We start from the raw sequence: 24,935 nt of genomic DNA, 5'->3' as shown, positions 1-24,935 counted from the left end.
CATAACAAAAACAAAATTTCATTGACATTTGCTTCAACTCTAGGCCAGGCCAAGAACTTTTAATTGGTCTTGTGGATTGTGGTGTCCTGTGGCCATCATACAATTGTGCCAACGCCTTTATACAGTCAAACTCTAGTGCTTGGTCTTTGGCGATGTGTGGTATCACATTCTGGACTTAATCCTACCGATTTACATGGAATACGCTTTCTCCACCTTCAGGAGGCTGACAGTTCAAACCTGCATCCAGGCATCCTAATTTATATTTTCCGTGACACCAATTTTCTTGCCAATCCTTCCCTAATCTGAGCTTGTGCTCCGTGTCTAATTACTTTGTTGTTGACGGAATGTTAAACACTAATCTCCTCCTCCTCTTTCTCCAGGAAAGGGCTGTTAGAAGTTATGTGCAGTGTAAATTTGTGAACTTGATGTTTCTGCTGTTTAAATGTTTAGGAACTGTAACATTGCCGTTTCAGTATGTGTAAACATTCATGAAATTTATAATTAATGGAATATTCCCATTCATTGTGTTAATACAAAAGGGGAGACAGTGCACACTTACATAACAGTTCATATACCATTAGATGATAATAATACACATCATTCTTCAGATTTCATTTTCAGAAGGTTTCTAATAGGAATTAAAAAGCAAATGTAATAAACTTCAAATTTCCACTTAAGCTGATATATTTCCTCTTGACACAGTCTTATTGATTACAAGCATTCTTAGCAGCATTTATGTTTGTACTGTGCAGTAAGTTTGTACAGGGGCTGCCACTCTTAATTGGCATTGTTGAAGTACTGTGGAGTCAATAACTGTTTATGGCAAATAATAAAGGATCTTTCATACAGTGAAACCTCACTTTTACACTTTCCAAGGGACTTCAAAAAAATCGTCAAAAGACTTGTCAGGGACGTTTTTATTACCTAATAAAAGTTTGTTATCTAATAAAAACCACTGATGTAACTGGAAGTGATAACTGTCTGGGAAGTAGAAACGTTTGACTTAATTTTAAACATAGTAATCGATATTTCTGGGAAGCCTACAGCTCTCATTCATTATTTAAATAATGAAATCCTGCACTATTTTCACATTTTTTTCTTGCTTAACGATGCCTTTCAAGAATTTATAATTTCAAAATATCATAATTGATGTTTTTGAAAAGCTTGCAGCTGTCATTCATTATTTAAATTGTGAAATACTGCAGTAGTTACATATTTTTTCATGCTTAATGACACGTTTCAAGAATTTTTTCTCATTGTCAAGTGCAAATATGTAAAAAGTATTTTGTGTGGTTTGAATGTGTGTTATTCTGCCTCTCATGCACTGTAGTCATCTTTTTGAGGTTATCAGGTAATGTGCCTCCCCAGTTATGTAAAAACCACACACATACAAACTATAACTCACACTGTTTGTGTAACATCACAAAAAATAATATGAAAATACTGCACTTGACAACAAAAATAAGTTCTCATAACACGTTTTGCTCAGCGTGATAAAATACGTAACGGTCATTGTGTTTAAAATAAAAACATTTGAGCAACGCAAAGTGAATGAGGATGTCAACCAGCGCTACAAGAGGCCAAACTCTGAAACACGCTAAATATGATTCGATAAAGGTGTCACGATGATCGCAACACTCACGAAACTGCATTTGCGCAGTAGAGAGTTTGGAAATGATTGTGAATGGTCATGATATCTTTGTTCGGATGAACCTAGTTACCCCTATCAGCCATCAGGCCAAGTAGTGCTTGGCAGCAGCGGGAGATATGGCACGAATTGTTCCAACTTTTACATGTTTATTGATTCAAATCTGCTGATTAGAGTGCTCTGGTGTCAAGAAACTTAACCATGTAATATTTGTAAACACTACTGGATGGCCAACATGCCAGCATCATTTTTTTTCTCAACGAATATTTTTTTGTAATATGTAAATTGCATGAAAATTATAAATATGTTGCTGCAAAATGGGGTGCAAACTAACATTGTGGAAATTGGAAATTTGACAGGAATGATAAAAATGTCGTAAACGGCGGGAAAATGTTAGTTCTGGGAACGTAGAAGTGGGGTTACACTGTATATTAAAAGTGTATGCGTGTTTGAAGGGCGCACCACAGGCTGCAGTTTCTGTACTCGAAATGAGCTTTAAATGGAAGCAATTGGTGCACATTAATATTTTATGTGCTCTGAAAAAGTAAATACAACTTTAAAACTAAATATTAGTTAGACACTTTCGGATTTTCTTTTTCATTAGCAAATTCTACTATATCTCACACATCTATCATGATAGAAAGATTTGCCACTCTGTTATCTAGTTTGTTGTTTTGCAAGTTGAAAATCGTGTGACTAGAATGCTTCCAGAATCATCAGAGCAGAAAATCGTAACCATAAGTGTGCGAAAGTTATTGGTCTAGACTTCAGAAGAACTCTTGAAACTGCTACAAGAAATGTTTAATGAACAACTCCAAAATTGTCATGTCTCCATTTCATTTCTTCAACTTCCAGAGGGATTACTGGAAACAAATGATGAAGAAAATTGTTGACTTCTGGAAGGCTATTCTCAGTACTTACTAAATTATGGAAATTCCAATAAACAATCTTCCTTTGAGAAACCCACCCTATATCCACAGTTGGCACCTACCTCAGTGACAGATGGTAAGCAAATAATTAATAATACAGTGGGCCTAGATTACAACTTTTGTTTAAAAAATGTATTATCTTTTAACAAATGTAATCTGACTGTGGAACTAAATATACATAAACTGATCAAATAATCTGCAACTTGAAAAACAATAGTGCACCAGGAAAAGCTGGATTTGTAACTGAAATGTTGGAAATAGGTGGCACAAATCTTTGAAGAAAATGCTGCAGACGATCTGGCATACTGAGAAGATCCATAAAACAGAAGCTTATATTAAGTAACTCACTATGTACGAAACTGGATGAATGGCTGGATAGCTGGATAGATACAGAGAGATACATGCATACATAGAGAAAGATATCAGGTAGCATAGTGCTAGTTTTATAGCAATGTACGTACTCCAATCAAAAGTATCCAGACACCTGTTAGTGGACACTAATGGAGAGTGTGTCCACAATCTGCCTTCATGATTGCTTGAACTGTGCTGGGGATGCTTTCAGAGAGGTGTATGAATGTCTGTGGAGCAGTGCCAGCCCATTCTTCCTAAATAGCTGAAATCACAGAAAGAAGGAAGGAAGATTTTGAGTTTAATGTCTCATTCAACATCGAGGTCATTAGAGATGGAGTACAAGCTCGGCATGTTTCAGGAATGGGGAAGGAAGTCACTTATGACCTGTCAAAGGAGCCATCCCCTTATTTGCCAGAAATGGTTTATAGTAATCATGGAAAACATAAATCTGGTTGGCTGGACGTGGATTTGAAGGGTTATCCTTTCCAGTGCCAATTCATTGCATTATTAACTGCTCCACCCCACTCAGTGAAACCAGAAAAGGTTGTGATGTTACCCACTTGGGTCTGGACCGAAGTCAACATTCCAACTCATCCCAGAAGTGTTCTATTGGGTTCAGGTTGGGACTTTGGACAGACCAGTCTATTTCAGCAATGTTATTCTCCACAAACCATTGCCTCACAGATGATGTTGTAATGACGGGGTGCGTTTTTGTGCTGATACAATCAATCATCATCTGTGAACTGTTCCTCTACTGGACACAGTACACAATGTTGTAAAACATGTTAACATCCTTCCATATTTAGTGTGTGTTTTCTTAAGTACAACAAGGGGACCACACCATAACCACAAAAACCACCCTCATACTGTAACACTGTCTCCTCCGTACTTCACTGTTGATCCTACATGTGATGATGTGTAACGTCCTCCAGGCATTCAAAAAATTCAAACCCTACCATTAGATTGTCGCAGAATATAGCATAATTGATCAGACTATATTGTCTGCAGAAATGAATGAGTGAACCCCATTTGTTTAAGTTCCTATGCACAGTCATTGTGCTAACTGGACTGCTTGCAGTGCTTTGGAATTCACGAGTGTTTCCTTCTGCTGATTGCATGTAAAAGACGTCTGCAGTGCTCATGGTTCCTGTCCAGCAGTACATCAGGTCTTCCTGTTCTTGGTTTAGCTGTGGTTGTTGCTTTGCGTTTCCACTTTTCAGTCTCATCACCAACATTTGACTTGAGTAATTTTATAATGGTCGAAATGTCAGTGCTGTGTTCGTTAGTCAGGTGATATCCAATAACTAATCCACATTTGAAGTCACTGAGCTCTACTGACCAAACCAGTTCGCTGTTACAGCTTCTCTACTGACAACTCTATACTCCCCACCTCCTTTTATACTGGTGGGTCTGCCTGTTGTGACATGTGGTCAATTCCACATTATATATGGATGTCCGGAACTGTGTGCCAGACTTGCTGGACCATAATTCGAACCAGATTCGGGTCCCCATCTGGCGCGCAGTTTAAATGTACTGTTTAAATGTTATCTTACTTTAGAATTTATTCCTCTGAAAAATTGTGTACCAAAATTTAAAGTTTCTCATGTTACAGGAAACTGATGTCTACTTTTATACAGTACATATTAAAGGTAAAACAAGAATATTAATTTTTGAATACAACTACACATTTATCTGCCGTACCTGTACTTGTGGACTAGATTCTGTGACTTTACAGTTTAAAACCAGACAAGGAAGCATGGCACAGCACAGTGGTTAAGACACACAACTCACTTTCAGGAGGGCCATAGTTCAAATCCTTGTCTGGCAATCTGCATGTAGGTCTTGCGTGATTTCCATAATTCAGTTAATGCAAATGCCGGAATGACTCGTGTAAGGCTGCCTCCCTATATTTGAATTAAATGTTGATTCTATCTTTAATTTGCTGTGATATTAATTTGACATCGGACTCTGGATTTTGACAGCATTTGTGAGTAGTTTAACTCCCAAGGTACACACATCATAGTAATGAAGTTCTTATCCATGTGCCCAAGTGACACTGGCTCTATCAAATTCCTAATATTACTGCTCCTCATAATATAAAAAAAAAGATGAAAAAGGTGTCTTCAAATTGGAAACAGTTCATTACTAACACATTGCATTCACACAACTTCATAACTTTATTCAATTTTGCCAGTGCTTAAGGATTCAGTCTGGTCACCATAAAAAAAAAAGTTTCCCCTTTTCACACAAAACTAACTTGAAGAGACAGTTATTATTTTTTTTGCAACTATTTCTCTCTGTCCGGTGTGCATTTTGCACATTAAGCTCACCTGTGACCCACTCTGCTGGACTACTGTGCAGCAAATTGGTTGGTACCAAAATACCACTATTCACAGATGATGAGACATACCCCACACCCACCTATGGGCTCTTCACCACCATAAATGAGTAAGGGTGAAATGCAGTGTGTAGGAACTGCTGTCGATATTTGTACCTTTCCTCTTTTTGAGGGGGGAGGGGGGGGGGATGCCCACACAGTCCATCCTTCCCCTTCAAGCCTGTGCATCATGACATCACCATCAATGGTAACCCTAATCTTTCTTCTATCCTTATGCTGTAAATAATATTTTCAGGATACTTTGTTGGTTTCCCGGAGATGGTATTTTAAGGTGAGTATTGTGTACTTAATGTACAGGAACACCCGAACACAGAAGTTGTGACAGTACTGAGAAAGTGTTGTATCCACAGACACCATTGGGATTTTGCACTACTTGGTTCACCTCCATGCTTTTGTACAATTGGCTAGTCTGAAATCCTCGGGCATAGATTCAGAATCTGCTTAACAAACTATGACTATGCACTGAAAAGCCAGTTACAGTGGCTAGTGTAGGACACGTGCTTACAACCACAGATTGAAGATTACTTCTGTGATTTTTCTTTACCACTTCAGACAGATTGCAATATGGAGTCTTTTAGACAAGCAAAGGCTTATCTTCAGCCAAATCATATTCCACCATAAAATTGTAATTTTATCTGTAATGATCTCACCCTTGACAGGATATCAAAACAAAACACCACCACAGAAAGGAGAAGAAATTAAGTATACTTTTCTATTGTGTGCTGTATCTTCATCCAGTTCACTATTTAGTAATTTGAAGGAAATTGAGTTTTGGTGGTGTTTTCTGTGTCTTGAGTCAGAAAGAGAACATTCAGTTGATGGCACATATGATCCAATCCTTAGTAGGCTCTGACAACAGTTACGATTACCATAGGTTGATAGGAAATGCCTGTGACAAAATTAAGTGCATTTGTCAAGATTGATACTAAAATAAGGCTTTTTACATACTTATTATTGCACCCATTCCACATTAGTTGGATACCAGTTTCAAGAAAGAAATGTAAAAGTTGGAGCATGTTTGCAATCCTAATGTCATCTGCAAGTGATGTGGTTGTGGGCAGTGAAATACGTGAAGAGACTACATGAACAGCACTGATAACCTTCATGTTGAGCACCTGAAAGCTCCTCCTCCTCCTCCTCCTCCTCCTCCTCCTCCATGAATAGTGTATAACTATTTTTTATGTTATCTAACTCACTTGTTCCGAGTATGTACAACCGTGATAAACTGTACATTGGGCATAACTACATGATGATGTAGAGCAGTACTGGTCAACCTGGTCCCAACCACCTACTAGTGGGTGTTTCAGCTTTTGTGGTGGGTGGTAGGTGATAGGGTTTTGAAAAATATTTTCATTAGGTTTTCATAAAATTTTAATGTAGTGTTTGGTAAGTAATTATTATTATATTCTGTAATTTGTTATAACTTTGCAATATAAATTTCATTAAATAAAGTTACTTCCCTATTTTATAATTCACCATCATTGAGCAACCCGTGGGTGATTAGAAAATTTTACTATTAACAGACAGAAAAATGGGCAGTAGGTAAAAATGTTGAATACCTCTGATGTAGTGTATTGCATAAGGCACTGGCTCCAGATTCAATAGGAAAGAGGCTCGTGCTCTGTTTGGCCATCCTGATTTAGGTTATCTTTGATTGTACTAAATCACTTCAGGCAAAGGCCAGGATGGTTGCTTCATAAGGCCATGGCAGACCATCTGGCCTCTCCTCTCCTCTCCTGGTTCCTCTCCTCTCCTCTCCTGGTTCCTCTCCTCTCCTCTCCTGGTTCCTCTCCTCTCCTCTCCTGGTTCCTCTCCTCTCCTCTCCTGGTTCCTCTCCTCTCCTCTCCTGGTTAAATCCATGTGTGTTAAACAAGTACGTATATATTATTTATGTTTCCTTTGCATTAAGATGACAAACAATGTATCATTGTAAAATGATCTTTGGATGAAGAAATTACTAATACTAAAAATTGAAAGAGGAAATAAAACTGATTTGGAGTACAAGGAAGGGATTTGAATCTGGGTCTTCTGCTCAGTAAGCTGATGCACTAACCACTATGCCACCCTGACACAGTGTCTTTCACAACTGTACGACAACCTTAGCACACATCCCTCCTCAATCCAAATTCCCATCTGTACCACAGCCCACTTTGTATTCCCCCAAACTCGAACAGCTTTGCAGGGGCTCTTCAGCTTTATTGGAATAGCACCTCAGCATCAAAAGAAACGGGGATCATGCGTGAAACCCAGGCATAGGTGCTTTGATCAAATGAAACTACATGGTTCCAGAGACATTTTCATGTCACAGACTTCTATGATTTACATATATATGCAGACTGAAGTGACGAATGAAAATTTGTACCAGGGTCAGAATTCAAACCCAGATGTCCTGCCCACTAAGCAGATGCGCTAACCACTGTGCCACCCAGAGTTTGAATCCTGTCCTTGCTACAAATTTTCATTTGTCACTTTAGTCTGCATATGTAGTTTGATTTTTATTTTGTCTCGCGAGGCCTGGAGGACCACATTCCAGACTTTACCTACAGCATGGAAAGTCTGAGGTGTTCACCTGGATGTCAGACCCAGGACTTGCGTGTCAGTTGACAGCTACGCTAGCATACAGAAGCATTCATTGTAGCTGACACAGATATTTCCTATTCGTGACACTAAAATTATCAAGGACTCATATTAAATGATAAATTTATTTTCTCATTCATTGTAGAATACTGCGTACTTTATACCCACTTTTGCATGCACACTATTCACTGTGCATAGAAGGCCAGATTTCTCTCCATTATCCAACATATCACCTCACTGGTTAGATCCTCCTCTTGTTCTGTATATACCATACATTTGTCTGTAAGAAGAATGCTCATCTTCCAGAAAGTCTCACAAGACCTGCTTAATGAAAAGTATTGAAAATTTCTCGCAGTTGAAACCGAGCACGGTGGCACAGCGGGCAGCACTCTGGATTCACATTCGGGAGCATAACGGAACAAATTCATGACCAGCCATCAAGATTTAGGTTGTCAGTGATTTACATAAATCACTCCACGCAGGTGCCAGGATGGTTCTGTTGAAAGGGCACAGCTGATTTCCTTCCCCATCCTTGAAACATTCCAAGCTTGTGCTCCTCTCTAATGACCTCAATGTTGATGGGGTGTTAAACCCTGATCTTTCTCACCTTCTTCCTTTGAGCAACTGAAATTGTCCCCTGCGTTTCCCCATCTCTGGAGATGATTCATCTAGCATATATTCCATAAAATACCATTAGAATTAATTGTGACTCCTCAGAAACCGCTTTCCTTATGTAAAATGCATTGAATGTGCACATATCTCCTGTGACACAGTCTTCCAGATATGACTACACATAACTATATTTGTAAAGACGGTGTCCAGGGCTCTATATAAAAGTGACATGCTTAACAGGATTGAACTTGTGTAACCAGAAAGTTAGGCATATGTAGTTCTCACGAAGCACAATTTTGCTGAATATACAGCTCTCTAGCATTTTCATAGATGAAAAATTATAATCCTGATTTGTATCCTGCTGGTCAAGAAAGATTCAGTCTTTGTTGTTATATGCTATCAGCTTCTTTCTAGTAACATATGTCATGATCCATCAAACCAGGTAATATTTGTTCACCTTTCTAAGTTACATTGGTAGTCTTCATACACCCAATCTTTGTTTAGTGTGATACGACTAACAGAGGTAACAGTAGCTTCTGTAAACAATAGGGAAGAAATTGTTTCAAATGGTATGCCTGCTTATATTTTGTTATTAACACTAAATTGGTAAGTATTTGTCACAATGTGAAATCTAGAAATGGTGCCACAGGAATTCCAGTGCCTGCTTGATTTCACTGATGGGGTAGCTCAGATGCCTAGCCTGGATTAAATACATTAAGATGTTGTAACTTGTTCATTCTGTGCATGGATGTTTCTTAAACAGCCTGTGGAAGCTCTAATGATATTATGGGCATGTGCTATGTATCACCATTCCATTGAACAATCTGTCAGGTCTACTCTGCCCAACATGACAGCTATTTAAAATTCAGGTTTTCACCAAAATGCCATTGATTCTATGCTGAACAGTATTCACATCGAACTTTATTAAGGTTACATTACTGTCAGATTTGATTTTAAGGCTACAATATCTCATTTATTTTAATTGAGAGTGCATTGCTTGTTATGTGTACAAAGACAATGTAAGGTAGTATGTATATATTTTGTGGAACCACAAAAAGTAGTTGTCTGGAAATAATACTTCATTTAAACTACTTCTTGTCAGATGACCATCTTCAAGTCATGGCTGGTTAAACACTACAGCAACTGTAAGGAAGATAGCTTGGTGTCGAATTCATTATTGTTTTTAATTTGTATCATCTGTCACATACCTGAGCATCTATTACATGATACATTTTCCAACAATGTGATGAATGATGCAACTAAACAGTTATTTATTTGACACCAAGATACCTTCCTTAAACTTGATGTTGTGTTTATTCATGACTTGAAGATGGCCCATTGAATAGAACTAGTTGTTTGGCAGTAATTATCCATTACAACAGCTTTTAGTGGATCTGCAGTGTCATTCTTTAAATAAATTGAAGCTGTGTAGCAATGTGGAATTTTTTATTTAAATATTTAGAATTGCTAGGTCCAGCAAATTTACAGTTAAAATGTCTTTTGTGAATAATATTGGATACTGGATGATTTGTATTGCTACTACACTCAGTGTCATTCAAACACATCTACTATTTTAAACACAATCACAGCATTCATGAAATGAATTTAATGTTGGGTACATTTTTTTAAGTGTATCATAATAAACTAATTTGACAGATAAACACACTTTTTGTCTGACAAAATGTGCACTGCAGTTAATTGGAATGTCATTAGGTTTTGTCTGCTTAGATTCATGCTTTAGATCTTATTGTATGAGAATAGTTAGTGTAGTGTTGCATGAGAAACATATTTCTCACAAGCAATGGTTCTAAACCATACTCTGTACAATAAAGTAAGACTTTTGTCATTAAACCGATTGTTGTTATCTTTAAAGTAATAAAGTTAAAATATTTTATTTTCCCTTATTGTCACATTTGTAAACACTTGCATGTTGTGAACACTTGCATGGTGTAGATCACAGTATAATTATTTTAGTAATCTTTGACTTTTATTATTAAATATGGAATTTTTTGCAGGATAACTGTAAAATTTATTCTTTGCATGAATTGACTGTGTAGTTATTGTTATTGAATCTCTTCTTAATCAAACACTGTTGTAATGAGGACAACAAATAATATTTGTAGTACAAAATAACGATCAAAATGTGTGTTGTCATACACTCCACCTTCTTCCTATTTGCCAGCCTCCCCCCTCCACCTGCATTTGTGCTCTCTCTCTCTCTCTCTCTCTCTCTCTCACACACACACACACACACACACACACACACACACACACACACACACACGGTTGTAACACTGTTTTTTTACAGAGCATTTGTGGTTAAATAACTTATTAGATGTTGTGTATTTTTGCTGGCATATGATTTTAATCATTTTAAGATTATGTATTCTGCATGAACTTTCATATTTGGCAATACGGTTAATCATTTCACATACTTTCAGAATCACACAGCGGTGAAAGGTGCCGTATGTAATGTATGGTGTAATCGAGAACCCATTTTGTAGGTACTGATTCATTGTGTCATGTTGTTTTTGCATTCCACTGGTTTTTTTGAGAGCTGCATTAAATGTGTGTGTCCATACTCTGGGAAAGATTAGCTTTATAAACCTTGTAACGTGATTAATAATAGTTTTTCATAGATTTTTAGAACACTTACAAGTATTTGAAAATGATTTTCTGTTTAATTTCAGAACTGTTGAATGTGGCATAAATTATTTTTTCCATGCCTGATATTGCCATTTCTAATATCTCGATCAATTAGGCTCATGTTAATGATTTATAAACACAAGTTGGACTTAAACTGAAATAATGTGAGTGGTGCTTACTAGAGTTGTTTTAACTGGGTGAACTTTATCTAGGTTAGAGAATGCAGAAAATTTAATGAATGGGGATCCATTGATGAAGAAGAAATTAAAAGAAGGAAAATTTATACCAATTTTCAAGGAACGGAAAAAACATGACCGTTTTAATGGCATGTCGGAGGAGGAAGTTTCGAAAAGAACATTGCCAGATCATTTAGCACTTAACTTGGACATAGTTATTGTAAGTAGTTAAACTTATTACTTCTTCTATTACTGACATCTGTCAATGTAGTTTTCACTGTTTTAAAGTGTTTCTCATGTACCTTTGCTCTTTCTAGGTTGCACGGAATCAGTTTGCATTGTAAATTGTGAACTATAGAATCGTACTTGTTATGGGGGAATAATGTGTTTGTGCTTCCAGTACTGGGTACTTTAGAATGTTTCTTATAAGTCTTGTTTGTATTCTATTTGAACATTCATTATTCTTTTATTTGTAGAATATGTTGGAAAAAGTATATAAATGCATTATGATCGCCATGCATTCTTTATAAAGCCCTGTTATCTTTTTATTGGTTATCATATTAGTGGGCAAAGTTATGATATTACATTCATAGACTAATGCATTGAGTGAAGCAAATTTAAACTGTCATTTATTTATGTGCTTTAAACTTGAGCATGAGCATGAAATAGATGTTGCTTCATTCTAACACTTACAAATGCTCAAAATATTGCTAATTTTTAGACCTTGCTACAGTGGGCCTATTTGGTAAATCTTTCTTCCACCTTTCCATTGATTTACAGCTACACTGTTGTTCATATTATTTTGCCCCAATAGCATATAATGGACACTGTGAGTTTATTAAGTTACAGCTTTGTAATGGGAGGATCTGTGTCTACAACCAATTTAAGAAAATTTAATGTAATGCTAAACGTATCCCAGTTGTTAGTTGACCTAGGATCGGCCCTGATCAAGGAATGTCAGTGACCAATTTAATTAACCGGAAATAGTTACCATTCATTTTTGTGGCACATTTGTTTGATGTTTGTGGAGTTTGTGCTCAGGTTCTTTTTTCTGTGTCTTGTATTAATGGTTAACTTGTACTGTTAGTTAGTTTCTAGTGGGTATAAGATTTAATTACTGATCAGTATGTAGTGAGTTAATAGAATTTTCCTTAGAAGAATTATGAGGCAGTATTGTAGTTGTGCTGTGATCGGTTCATCAGAAAATATTATTGAACTCAGAAATGTATCAGTAAAATTCCGTTAGGTACCAAGTGTATCTTCCATGCTAACAGAATTCTTATTGTTTACTTTATCACTTCATCAACTGTCTGTTTAAAGATTCAGAAGACACGGGGATCCTTTGATTTGCATAAATGAGGGCTACTAATGCTTTCTGTTAATAACTCATTCATTCTGGAAGAAATATAGGCATATCAAATAAGGTTTTGTAACAGAATGAGCCACTTGTAATATCTTTGTATTGGCAGATAATTATTTCCTTGTTGGTTATAATCAAATTGCGTAGCCCATTGTATTATGTGAGCCTTTTTGGAAACTGCCTCAAGTCAGTTTACACACACTTTTCTAGAAATATACATTTTCAAATTCCTAGTATTCTAAATGTGCAGGACTGTTCATATTGCTACTGTGGATAACTGAAATCCATGTTCATTATCATGACTTCCCCACCCTACATCCCTTCCTCACCTTTTTTCAGAGCTCTCCTTCCTCTAAGATTCACTCTTTTCCATCCCACAGTTGAAGATGATCTTTCCCTACGTCAACCACCTACATAATTCTCTACTGTCAGCTTTGTAGCCATTATCCATACAAAAATGTGCTCTGGTATTGACAAAATTTTGTTGTTTGCTCGTATATTGCCTATCCAGTTGCAAATTTAGTTCGTTTCTTTTCTGTGTCCCTATTATATTGCATATCAAGGGTAAAAACTTTAACTCAGCACAATATTATCTTGTACAATCTATAAAATACAGAAGTTTGAGGCTGTCATAGGAAATTGCAAATATTATCCTTGTCAGTTAATATATAAGAACAGTAGTATACAAGTTTGGAGCTCAGGAACTATCTTAACGTTTCTTTTAATAAATTAACAAATGTTCTGTATTAAAAGTATGCCTCTTTCTATGCACTTTTCCTCAGTAAATATAGGCAATTTTTGTACACTTTTTGAATCTGTGTAAGTTCTTTTCTTAGTTTTTTTGAGCATTTCTAATTTCACAAGTGGGTTCGGATCATCCTATATGTTTTACATTAGGTTTTATTCTGTTTGAAAGAAGAACTGTGAAATCATTCAGCAGCTTATTGGTTAACTTCAGCATTGCGTATACAAGATTGTTTAATAGTGTTGCACCATGGCTGTTTTAGGTAAGAATTTTAAGTTGGCTGAAATATTTTCATTTTAAAAGAATCAGGTTCTGTTATTGAACAACCACCACCACCCTATTTTCGGGATTGCATAAGAAAACATTACATTATAATTTAGAGCCATAAATAAAGCTTGTCACTTTTTGCACCATCATTAACTTGTTAAAATTCACGTAATCTCATTCTTAAAGTTAACTCTTGTGTGCATATGAGTGCAAAACACTTCTTTCACTATATACATTACAAGTCTATAGATTTTGAAACATCTTCAATAGCAAAAATTAACACCCTTGCACAATGTGGGTGATGACTTGTAGCAGTTAACTGGTCGTCACTGTTTGCAGTCTACCACTATAAGCTCACCGAGCAAAATACACTGAAGTGCCAAAGAAACTGGTACAGACATGCGTATTCAAATACAGAGATATGTAAACAGGCAAAACACATCGCTGCGGTCGGCAATGCCTATATAAGACAACAAGTGTCTGATGCGGTTGTTAGATCAGTCACTGCTGCAACAATGGCAAGTTATCAAGATTTAAGTGGATTTGAATGTTGTATTATAGTTGATGCACAACCAATGAGATGCAGCATCTCTGAGGTAGCTGTGAAGTGGGTATTTTCCCATATGAAGCATTACAAGAGTGAATATCAGGAATCTGGTAAAACATCAAATCTCGGGCATTGCTGCGACCGGAAAAAGATCCTGGAAGAATGGGACCGACGATGACTGAAGAGAATCATTCAACGTGACAGAAGTGCAACCCTTCCGCAAATTGCTGCAGATTTCAATGCTGGGCCATCATCAAATGTCAGCGTGTGAACCATTCAACAAAAAATCATCGATTTGGGCTTTTGGAGGTGATGGCCCACTCGTGTACCCTTGATGGCGGTACAACACAAAGCTTTATGCCTCACCTGGGCCTGTCAGCTCTGACATTGGACTGTTGATGACTGGGAACGTGTTGCCAGGTCAGAAGAGTCTCGTTTCAAATTGTATTGAGCATACGGATGTGTATGGGTATGGAGACAACATCAGGAATACATGGACTCTGCATGTCAGCAGGGGACTGTTCAAGCTGGTGGAGGCTCTGTAATGGTGTGGAGTGTGTACAATTGGAGTAATATGGGACCCCTGCTCTGTCTAGATATGATGCTGACAGGTGACGTGTACGTAAGCATCCTGTCTGATCGCCTGCATCCATTCATGTCAATTGTGCATTCTGATGGACTTGGGCAATTTCAGCAGGACAGTGCGATACCCAACATGTCCAGAATTGGTAGAGTGTGGCTCCAGGAACACTCTTCCGGGTTTAAACACTTCCGCTAGCCTCCAAACTCCCCAGACATGAACATTATAGCCTTGCAACATGCTGTTCAGAAGAGCTCGCCATCCCCTCGTACTCTTACGGATTTCTGGTGTGCCCTGCAGGATTCATAGTGTCAGTTCCCTTCAGCACTATTTCAGACATTTGTTGAGCCCATACCACGTCATGTTGCGGCACTTCTGCGTGCTTGCCGGGGCCCTACATGATATTAGGCAGGTGTACCAGTTTCTTTGGCTCTTCAGTATGTAAGTCAGTGCCTAGAAAAGCACACAATCACTTTGGAGTCTGTTGGTGGTGTACAGGCAGTTACGTGACCCTACAACACTGACCTGTTGCGCATGTGCCAGTTGGTTGCATGGAATTTTGCTAAGTAAATTGGGTTGATGTGAAGGTTTTTAAAATGACACAAAGGAGCCATCATGTTTGAATGTGCCAGTAATAAAATTGTAAATAAAGTTGCTTGACTTTTTGGGATATCAATGTGGACTGTCCAACATGTTTTCAAGGAGTGGCATACCACTTGAAGTTACATAAAATGGTATAAGAACAATGATTGTAAAAAAAGGTCGTAATTGACAGGGACCAGATGAGTATCTTATGGTTTCAAACCCAACAGGAATTAATGCTGTCCATGAATCTAGTTCCATCTCGACTAGTTTCGGAGTGAACTATATGAAAGGAACTGTATGGTATGGACATTTGGTGTCTGGTATCTGACAAAATGTTGTTACTCACAATTTCATATAAAGCTGCAGGTATCCAGCAGGCTAAACAACACAGAAACTGGACAAATAGCTGACTTGAGGCATGTAGTGTGATCCAACGAATCACAATTTTGCCTTGTTTCAAATTATGCAAAGCATCTAGTGCACTGACAGCCCGATTAGACATTTAACCCGGTGCATGGAGAGTCTTGCTTGTGCTGTACATAATGGTTTTTCCTTCATGGGGGACCACAGTTGTATAGAACTTTTATGTCAAATAAATGAATTGTAATTTATAGTCAAACGGCAGACATTTCTTACAGTAGGCTGTTGGTGGCTCTGTGAAGTTTTGGGGGTGTTTTTGTACCAGAACTTGGACGCATACATTCAGGTTACAGTGAATGTGAACCAGAATGTTTATTTCAATATTCTCTTTGACCAAGTGTTCACCTTTCTTCTACAACTTTGTGACAAGTATGCACTTTGTTCTCAAAGATGAGTTAGCTGTGTTCACAGGACTGCACACATATCTTCCCAGTCTGATGAACCCCGGGGCACCCTTCATACCCCAACTGGCCAGCTAAATTGCCTAATCTTAACCTTCAAGTGGGTACGCCTATGTATAAAGTGCGCCATGCACGAATAACAGTGTCTTGTACAGTTCCATTGTTGTATTGCAATTGCGAATCATTATTGCTTCAGCTAACACTGTGATAAGTTGTGCTGTCAAACAGGCAAGTGAGCAACAGTCATATAAAATAAACGGTGAGCTAGGTGAGAGAAAACAATTAACTGTTCGTGCGAGAAAATGACCCAGATTTTGAGCTTTAAGCTCTATCCCACAAAGAGGCAGATGGCTACATGATAATTAGCAATTGAATAAGTGGTTGGCTGGGATGTGATGAAACCGCACTGTTTAATGATCCAAGTGCGTCATTACTGTGGGGGTAACACTTGTATGAGGTAACAGTGTGATATAATGAATAATTGTTTTAATACTGTTTAATGAAACAGTGATTTAGCTCATATAATGTTGGTTTATTTAAGTGTGATTTTGCTCGTACATCTTTACCTTGGTAACATGAAGACATCTATTATTTACATGTATACAAAGTACGCTACGAATTTGCTTGTGTTATAAAAAATGGCCTGCCCGTTCGAGGGTTAATTGCATAAAATAGTCAGGGCTGTTTGGATTGGCAATTGAAACTGAAGAAACTGTGGACTATCCTCCTCGGCCAATTGAGGTCACTGTCAGTGCTAGAGGCAGTGTTACACAGTATTATTATGACGTCTACTGGGGATGATTGATTTTTTGTTCAGAACGCTTACGTTAAATTTCACCTGAAGTTTCATCTTCCACTGACATAAATCTAAAAGACATGTCGTATCAGGCCCTGTTGCACTGCCTATTAGATTTTCATTTAATATCCTTTGGAATTTCGTCTTTTCCTACCTTATGTTTACTAAAAATCTCTCATGTTTGACTAAAAGAAATTCAGGGTGCTCCTGTTAAAAAAAAGTGTAACAGAGCGGATACACAGAATTACTGACCATTGTCCTTAATGTCTATCTGTTGCAGAATCCTAAAGCGTTTTCTAATTTTAAACAGTGTGGATTTCCTGGATGTTCTCTCAAAGAATTAACTTGGATAGAGGAACAACAACTCATGTGAAAGACAGCCTCATTTTTCATGCCTGATATCTTGCAAATAGTAATACAAGTGTGGAGGTAGAGCCTGTCTGTCTAGATTTCCAAAAATACGAAAATGTCAACTGGTTATGGAGATACATACTTATGGAGTACTAACACAAATGTACATAATTTGCTCAAAGAATTTTGTACTGGTAATACTCAACATATACAAATGATTGATGATGAAATATGGGCCAGTATCACTTAGCTTGTTTGCTACTAATACTGTTCTCTACACAAAGGCATCATCTTCCTGTGGCCACCGACGGAGGTCTCGCAGTAGCTAGCACACTGGACTGGCATTTGGGTGGACAATGGTTCAAACGAGCATCTGGCCATTCTGACTTAGGTTTTCCGTGATTGCCCTCAATCGCTTCAGGCAAATGCTGGGATGGTTCCCTTGAAAGGGCATGGTCGCCTTCCTTCCCCATCCTTCCATAATCCAATAGACTGATGACCTTGCTGTTTGGTTGCCTCCTCCAGATCAACCACCCATCTTCACAATCTCTCTGGCCAACAGGAAATGCAGAATGATTTTGGCAGTATCCCAGATGGTGTACTTAATGATAACTCTGTTTACATCTAAATAATAACAGCCTTATGATGAGAGAGAACCCCGTAGTATACAGTTATGAAATTACTGGTAAACTCCTGGAGCTTATCACTTTATTTACATATGTAGAAGTATTACTACAGAGGAGATATGGAATGGAGTAAACAAAGAAAATTAGCACTAGGGAATGTGACTGAAAAAGTGTAAAGTTCTGCCACAGCCCAGCACATCTAGAAAGACTTTAATGTGAACAATTCATTGTATTGCTCCAGAATTTTGACTGTTTATAAATTATGCATAGCGCAGACACGAAATGAATCCAGATTGTAAAAGGTCAGTGCAGCTCATATGAAAGTTTACGAGGTATGACCTGGGACCTTAAATGCGAATATCATGAAGACAGATGAGCAACATTTTTGAAAAACACAGTTGGGTAAATTTAGTGGCAGACTGTACAACTTTTCAACACCATCCACTGTATGTGGTGGATAGGGGCCATAAGAAGTATAGAATAGATTACTGCACATATAGAAATGTATGGAGTCATTTTTTCCATGCTCCTTACACAAATAGAATAGATCAGAAGGTCACTAATAATGATATGGGGTACCCTCTGCTGTGAACTGATATGTAGATGTGGCTGTAGATGTAGCATTAAGGTGGGAAAGAATTTAGGAAGGAATTAATTGTGCTTGCACTGGAACCATGTTCCTGATATTTGCCTTTAATTATGGTGGGTATCATGGCAATCTTAACTCCAGATGATTAGATGAAAATGTAAACTCCACTTCTCGTGAACAAGAGTCCAATGACTTAACGATTAGGCTAATTCGCATGTTCATTATACATTAACTTAAGACACATTTTTTTTATTTAATTTTTGCTTGGTCCATATTGAACTTACTAGACAGCATACTATTTACACATCAATTAGAACAACAAATTGCAGCTGCTAATGTAATTGTTATGATTTCTTTTTGTCATGTGCAAATTTTTGTGTAATACGCAAAAAATAATCTGCAGCTAATAACGAAAGTGAGCAGAAAATTATTAAGACCTATGAACTAGCAAGGCAAACACAGTACTGCAGCTTACCGGAAACTGTACAAAGGAATTCAGTACTGAATTGTGAACAGCTGTTGCTGCCACAGTGGGGAATGTCACACTAACAAAATCACCCCTTTAAGTGTCTGTCAGTCACATTGTTGTTCTGATCCAGGTGTAAAAAATTGTTTATATATTGGCATAAAATTTTGCCATCAGAGTATGCAGAATTCTTGCTTAGGGAAGAGCCAGGACATTTCTTTTACAGGTGATACTACAAAAATTCCCAGAAGCTGATGTATGTGAACCAGAGAAGTGTTTTCCATTAAATGCACACAAGATGGACATTAAAGAATCACATTTAAATGCAAGCAGCTGTGAGGGAAATGAGTTATATAGAGGAAAAGTTAGTGAAGGTTACACGCCATTACAGCACCATGTTGTGTTCTGTCATGAACATCATGGTCATAAATACATCCACAATCAGCTGCTACAGATTGGAGTGCTAAACTACTGCAGCAGATCATAACAACATTTATAAAAATCACGTGATGAAAATTTTTTTGCTATATGATGATGACATTGCATTTAAACTACATGATTTACTTTTATTTGGTTTCTTTTTATTGCAACTAAACCCTTCAGGTAAGTGAATGAAATTAATAAATGAACACTCCTAACCCCACAGGAATATACTTTTTATGTTCAGACAGCTGAGTTAAACTGAGGAGAAAAGTAAAAGATATGAAGTTCTATGCTGCTTTTGGAAGATTCAGGCAGTCCTAATCACCACCAGAGGAAAAATGCTCCTATTGGTGCTTAAAAAAAGGCTAATATGCTCATCTTTTAAAAGACTCTGACTGAAAAGTGGGGTGCCAGCTGCTTCATTCTACGTTCCTCACTACCTTCTCACTTCCTCATTCAGCCCAACTCAATGCCATTATCTCTTTGTGTTTCTCAGTTGCTGTCTCCTGTCCCACAGCCGCGCTCGATTCAAATGGCCTGGTGAACACGCTCCCTAGTATTACTAGGAGCGTGTTGCTGGAAAATTCACTTCCGGTTGCTTGCGCAACACTCTGATAAGCCGCGCTGGCACCGAAGTGGCGCGCAGGGACCGGACGTTGACGTCACGATAAGGACTGCTGGCTGGAGCTGCGCCGCAGCACGGAGCGTCATTCGCTGCCACTATCTCATTTATTCCTTCCCACTGCCGCAGTCTCTTCTCACTGTCACTATTTCTCTCCTCCTCATTGTCATTGTCATAGACTGAGTCATTATCACTGGCTCTCACTCATTTCTACTTTCTCCTTATCTTAATTCCTCTCTCACTGGCACTATCTCCTTCACTCTTTTTTCTAGCACTGTTCTATCACTGTCATCTATGTTCCCCTGCCACTGTGCCCCCCCTTCTCTCTCTCTCTCTCTCTCTCTCTCTCTCTCTCTCTCTCTCTCTCTCTCTCTGCCACTGCCTCCTTCACTCTTTCTATACCACAAGTACTCTCTGCTATTTTCCAGTGTATACTACTTTTCCATCTCTTTCCCACTGCCACTGTCTCCTTCTCTTTCAGCATAAAAAAAGCACAGATATGTTCACTCGCCAAAATTTTTAAAGGTCTGAGGAAGGTAGAATGAGGTAGCTGGTACCCCATTTTTCAATCAGTATTTTAAAACATGAGCATTTTACTCTCTTTTTTTTTTTTTGTGGTCTGATACGAGTATTTTTCCACTGGTTCCCTTCTCTTCTCTGCTACAGCAGGGCATGTCACTCATATGAAAAGAACTTTATGGGTCAGTATCATAGGGTAAATTTGAACCTCTGCACCTTGGACTTGGATAAAGATACCAAGAAAAATTTCAAGGTTTTTAGATGTTGGAATCTTAGGAATATATCATAATAATATCATCCATCTGCTATGCATAGCTGTCTTGGAATCTGCAGCTCAGTTCTGGTACCCAAAAAACCATGTTATTCAGGTTTTATCAGGAACCACCTGTGAAGTAAATGGTGCCTCCATAACCCTCTTAAGGCACACCATAGACCACATATAATGCAAAAGAACCAAAGGACTTGCTCCATTTGTCTAAGCTGGAGGAAGTGTGTAATATTTGAACTTTGACCCTGTACTGTAGGACAGTTACAGTAAGAAGAATCTTCTGTTGAGTATACAAATAGTCCCTAGTCAAATGGCTATCCAAAACACTTGACCATACCTTTCTATCACCCATAGAACCTGAGGTATGAGCCCCGGAACCATCCCACCTTTATGCACTGTGTTTTGGAACGTATTAGATAGCACATGCTCTTGCATGTGTACCGTTAGGTGTCCTGCTTTTAATTCTTTTTATTTTTACTTTTTTAAAACAATGTTAATATCATTAGTATCAAACTTTAATGTCAAATTGCACAGTGGACATTGTAGTAACTCTTTCAATCAAAGCAATTTTATTTTAGACTTTCTTTTGTGTACTGAAAGTATACACATTTTGTGCATTAATGTGAACAGTTTGCAATTCTTTATTGCCATGTTTGATGATTACCGCCTTAGTACACCTGAATGGTTCATAATGTACAGGCTTTCTAACGTTACTAGCCTACATCTGTCACAGCAGATCTGTGTTGTGCATGAGAACATTTACATTGCTCTCCTCAGGACTATATCAACTAAAGCTTTAATGTTACTTGAATGAGTGAACATCACACTGAATACAGAAAACTGAAGGCATTAGATGAAATAAATTATCACCTATTATATCTGTGAGCTGTTTACAGATCATATTTGCTATTAGTATATTATTAGAGAAGTACTGCCATAAATAAAGCTGTGTAGATGGGTCATGAGTTGTGCTTGAATAGCTCAGCTTATAGGAGTGTTAGGTCTGAAAGGCCAAGCTTAGCTTATGAGAGTCTTGAATATGAAAGGCCAAGGGTTTTGGTTTGGGTCCAGGTTCAGCATATTTTTAATTTATTGGCAAGTTTTATGTTGTTAGACCTAATCCCATTTCAGTCCATTTCATTTTGTAATTTCATGTAAGTTAACAGGGTTTTAATCATAATGTGAAAGTTCCCATGCAGAATTTAATTTTCATGTTTTTTTGGCCATGACAAAGATGTTACAATGAATCACATTGGAATATCAGAGATGATGATGATATTTCACAAAATATCTAATTGGTATTGTGCCTGCCCACAACAGATGTAGCATCAGAAGACAGAACTTTAAAATTTGAAGAGAAATATTTTGTATTGCATACACAAATCAAATAGATAATTGATTCTATGACTGAGCATTGTAGTACTCATAGAAAGTCAGTGATAATGGACTGATTTTAACAAACACAAGCTGTTGCCTACTATACAGACAGTATCTTATTAAGCCGTAACTTATTCCAGCAATCCCCGAGTTTGATATTTTGTCTTAACAGTATGCTAGCGCTGGTACATCTGTATGTTTTTATAAAATAAACTACCACCACCCATTCCAGATTTGTAATTGTAATAATGCTGTAATTATTTAACTACAGCATTTTTATGCACATTCTCTCTTTTTTTCCAAATCATGAGAGTGTATTTGTAACAGTTCTGTACCATGATTAAAAAGAAATTAGATCTGATTCAATGCAAGTAAAGTGTGCTCTATTTGTTGTTACAGTATCAAGGTATGTTTTGGTGTTAATTATCTCTCTGTTATCAGGGGAGTTAAATGAAACTCATTTAATATAATTTTCCTTTAATTATTTTTTATTAGAATATTTTGACAGTTCAGCAATTTTTCTGTCTCCAGTTGCTAAGGTAATTACTCAACCATTTTTTCACATTGTTTTATGATAACTTCTGTGACTAGAAATTTAAGTAAAAAAGAAAATAAATGGACAAATATCTCTGAACAAGATGGTCTGTATATACCTGTTAAAGATCAAAATTTATTCTACTCTGGCATAATAATAATCTCGTAACAATAGTTCCTTCTCACAGCAGAGATTGCCACACAATTCCCTGGTTTATCTTTAAGATGCTGAATGCAGGTTTGTAATGAGTGGATAACAAATACTAATGAAACTGATAGGGTACTGGTGCTCATTTATGGCTCCTTGCGTATTAGATGTCATTGCCATTGTTACTTATTTGCAGTTACCATTTCAGCTGTCACTACCTTCTTTACAGTGCACACCCCTATGTACTGCAGTTCATTTACAAGCTTACTTGCAACTAGTGTAACCTCATTATTAGTTTTGCTCAATAGACTATCTGATACAGACCTCTTCCATTTGACTTCTCCAAAATAAACACAACTTTTGTGGAACAAAACCTTGAGTGATTATGGTGACTTGTTGCTGCTGAATTTTGAATTAATAGTCCATCTGCTTACTATTTATTATATAAGACTTGGTAAAGTACTGGCTTACTTTCTGTTGATTTTTATAAAGAGCTCTTGATGTATTATACAATGTATATGAGGGTTATTTCTTGAAGTTTACCTCTTATAAAATGATCTACTACTGATCTACTACTGATCTTCCTGATGGATTGTCCTTCATTTGCAAATTGATTAGAGATACACCATGTACTTGTCTGTAAATGTTTTTACCTTTTTACAACCTGCAGAATTTTTATTCATTCATTTGATTTTAAAAATTATTGTAGAGCTCTAGGAAATTTGTGTTTGTGTTCTTTAGTGTGAATCATCCTATTTTTCTGGCAAACTGGAATGCAGATAAATAATATTCAAAGTTACTTTTGTTTTTTGTAAAAACTAAAAGGGGAAAAATTAATTTTGTAACAGACATTTTGTCAGTGTTAGCTTCCATTTGTGTAATAATGTCCAAGAAGATTGCAGGTAAAAGACAGGGTATTCGATGAGACTGGACTGTACTTTAACACCAGAGAGCGACTTTAGCTTCATATTACACTAAGCAAATAAATAAATAATGCTTAAAACTTCATATAATAAAAATGGTGCTTTAGATATTTTTTTAGGGTTTGCTATTAAATTCTGAAACCAAATGATATCATATTTAAGGTGTCTACATGGCCACTTTCTTGAGATACATAATCTGCTTTCATCCAAAGTGAGGAGGGGATCCTGTTTTTGATTAATTCCATGTCTTATAATGTATCACAGAGTCCAGCCAGGCAATAGTTTTCAAATGGTTTACCCACACAAGTTTATATGAATGTTCAAATGATTCCCAAGTTCCAGTATTGGACATGTAATATGCAGGCATTATCAAGATAAATTCACTGGATATATCTAAACAGTACACATATAAGTAATGTAGATGACATTTAACTCGCACTCTTCATACAGATGTGCTTGCTGCTGTGCCGAGAAAAAGTACCAACCTAAAGAAATCCTTCCCATTACTCAACACAAACAGCAGTGTTATAGCAACCTTGGAGAAGTTACAGAAAGAAGTTTTAATTGATATTTCAACAGAGTGACATTACATGGTTGTTAAGGAAAACTTTCTCCAATCTGTTGTGGGTCGCAGAGCTCCGCACTTCAGAACTGTGCTACACATTGAATTTGACTTGCTCTGAAACTTCCACTAAGTGCAGGGCTTTTGTATGATATACCAAATCACGTATACACCATTAGTCCAAAAATCTCACAGACCAATTTTATTCCTGGCATTCAAGTGATGTCAGCATACTAATTATGGGGTAGCTTGAACTAACAAGTATAAACAACAGATGTGCAGTCGACCAGTTGGTATTGAATAGGTAGAGTAGATTAATGTATCTGTGGCTGGAGTATGTCATTGTTCTTCTGCAAATCACAGTGGAGCAATAAACTGAACTGTACATCTCTAAATCAAGTGTTCAAGACATTCTACAGAATATTCTGAAGAAGAGAAAATTGTGTGCAAAGTTTGACGTGCACAACTTGACTCCCATGCAACAACCGT

At 37.3% G+C, this 24,935-nt stretch overlaps 1 protein-coding gene across 2 annotated transcripts in view; it reads left to right on the top strand.

The window, feature by feature from the left end:
• LOC126248950 (uncharacterized) overlaps positions 1-24,935 on the top strand; it is a 226,615-nt gene that overhangs the window by 56,813 nt on the left and 144,867 nt on the right. For both annotated transcript variants that reach the window (XM_049950482.1, XM_049950481.1), the window contains exon 3: positions 11,374-11,557. In XM_049950482.1, coding sequence (XP_049806439.1) covers positions 11,374-11,557 — 184 coding nt within the window. The remainder of the gene's footprint in view (positions 1-11,373; positions 11,558-24,935) is intronic.

The sequence above is a fragment of the Schistocerca nitens genome, chromosome 3, assembly GCF_023898315.1.
Source record: "Schistocerca nitens isolate TAMUIC-IGC-003100 chromosome 3, iqSchNite1.1, whole genome shotgun sequence".
Lineage (NCBI taxonomy): Eukaryota > Metazoa > Arthropoda > Insecta > Orthoptera > Acrididae > Schistocerca > Schistocerca nitens.
This window is presented reverse-complemented; position numbering and strand designations above follow the sequence as displayed.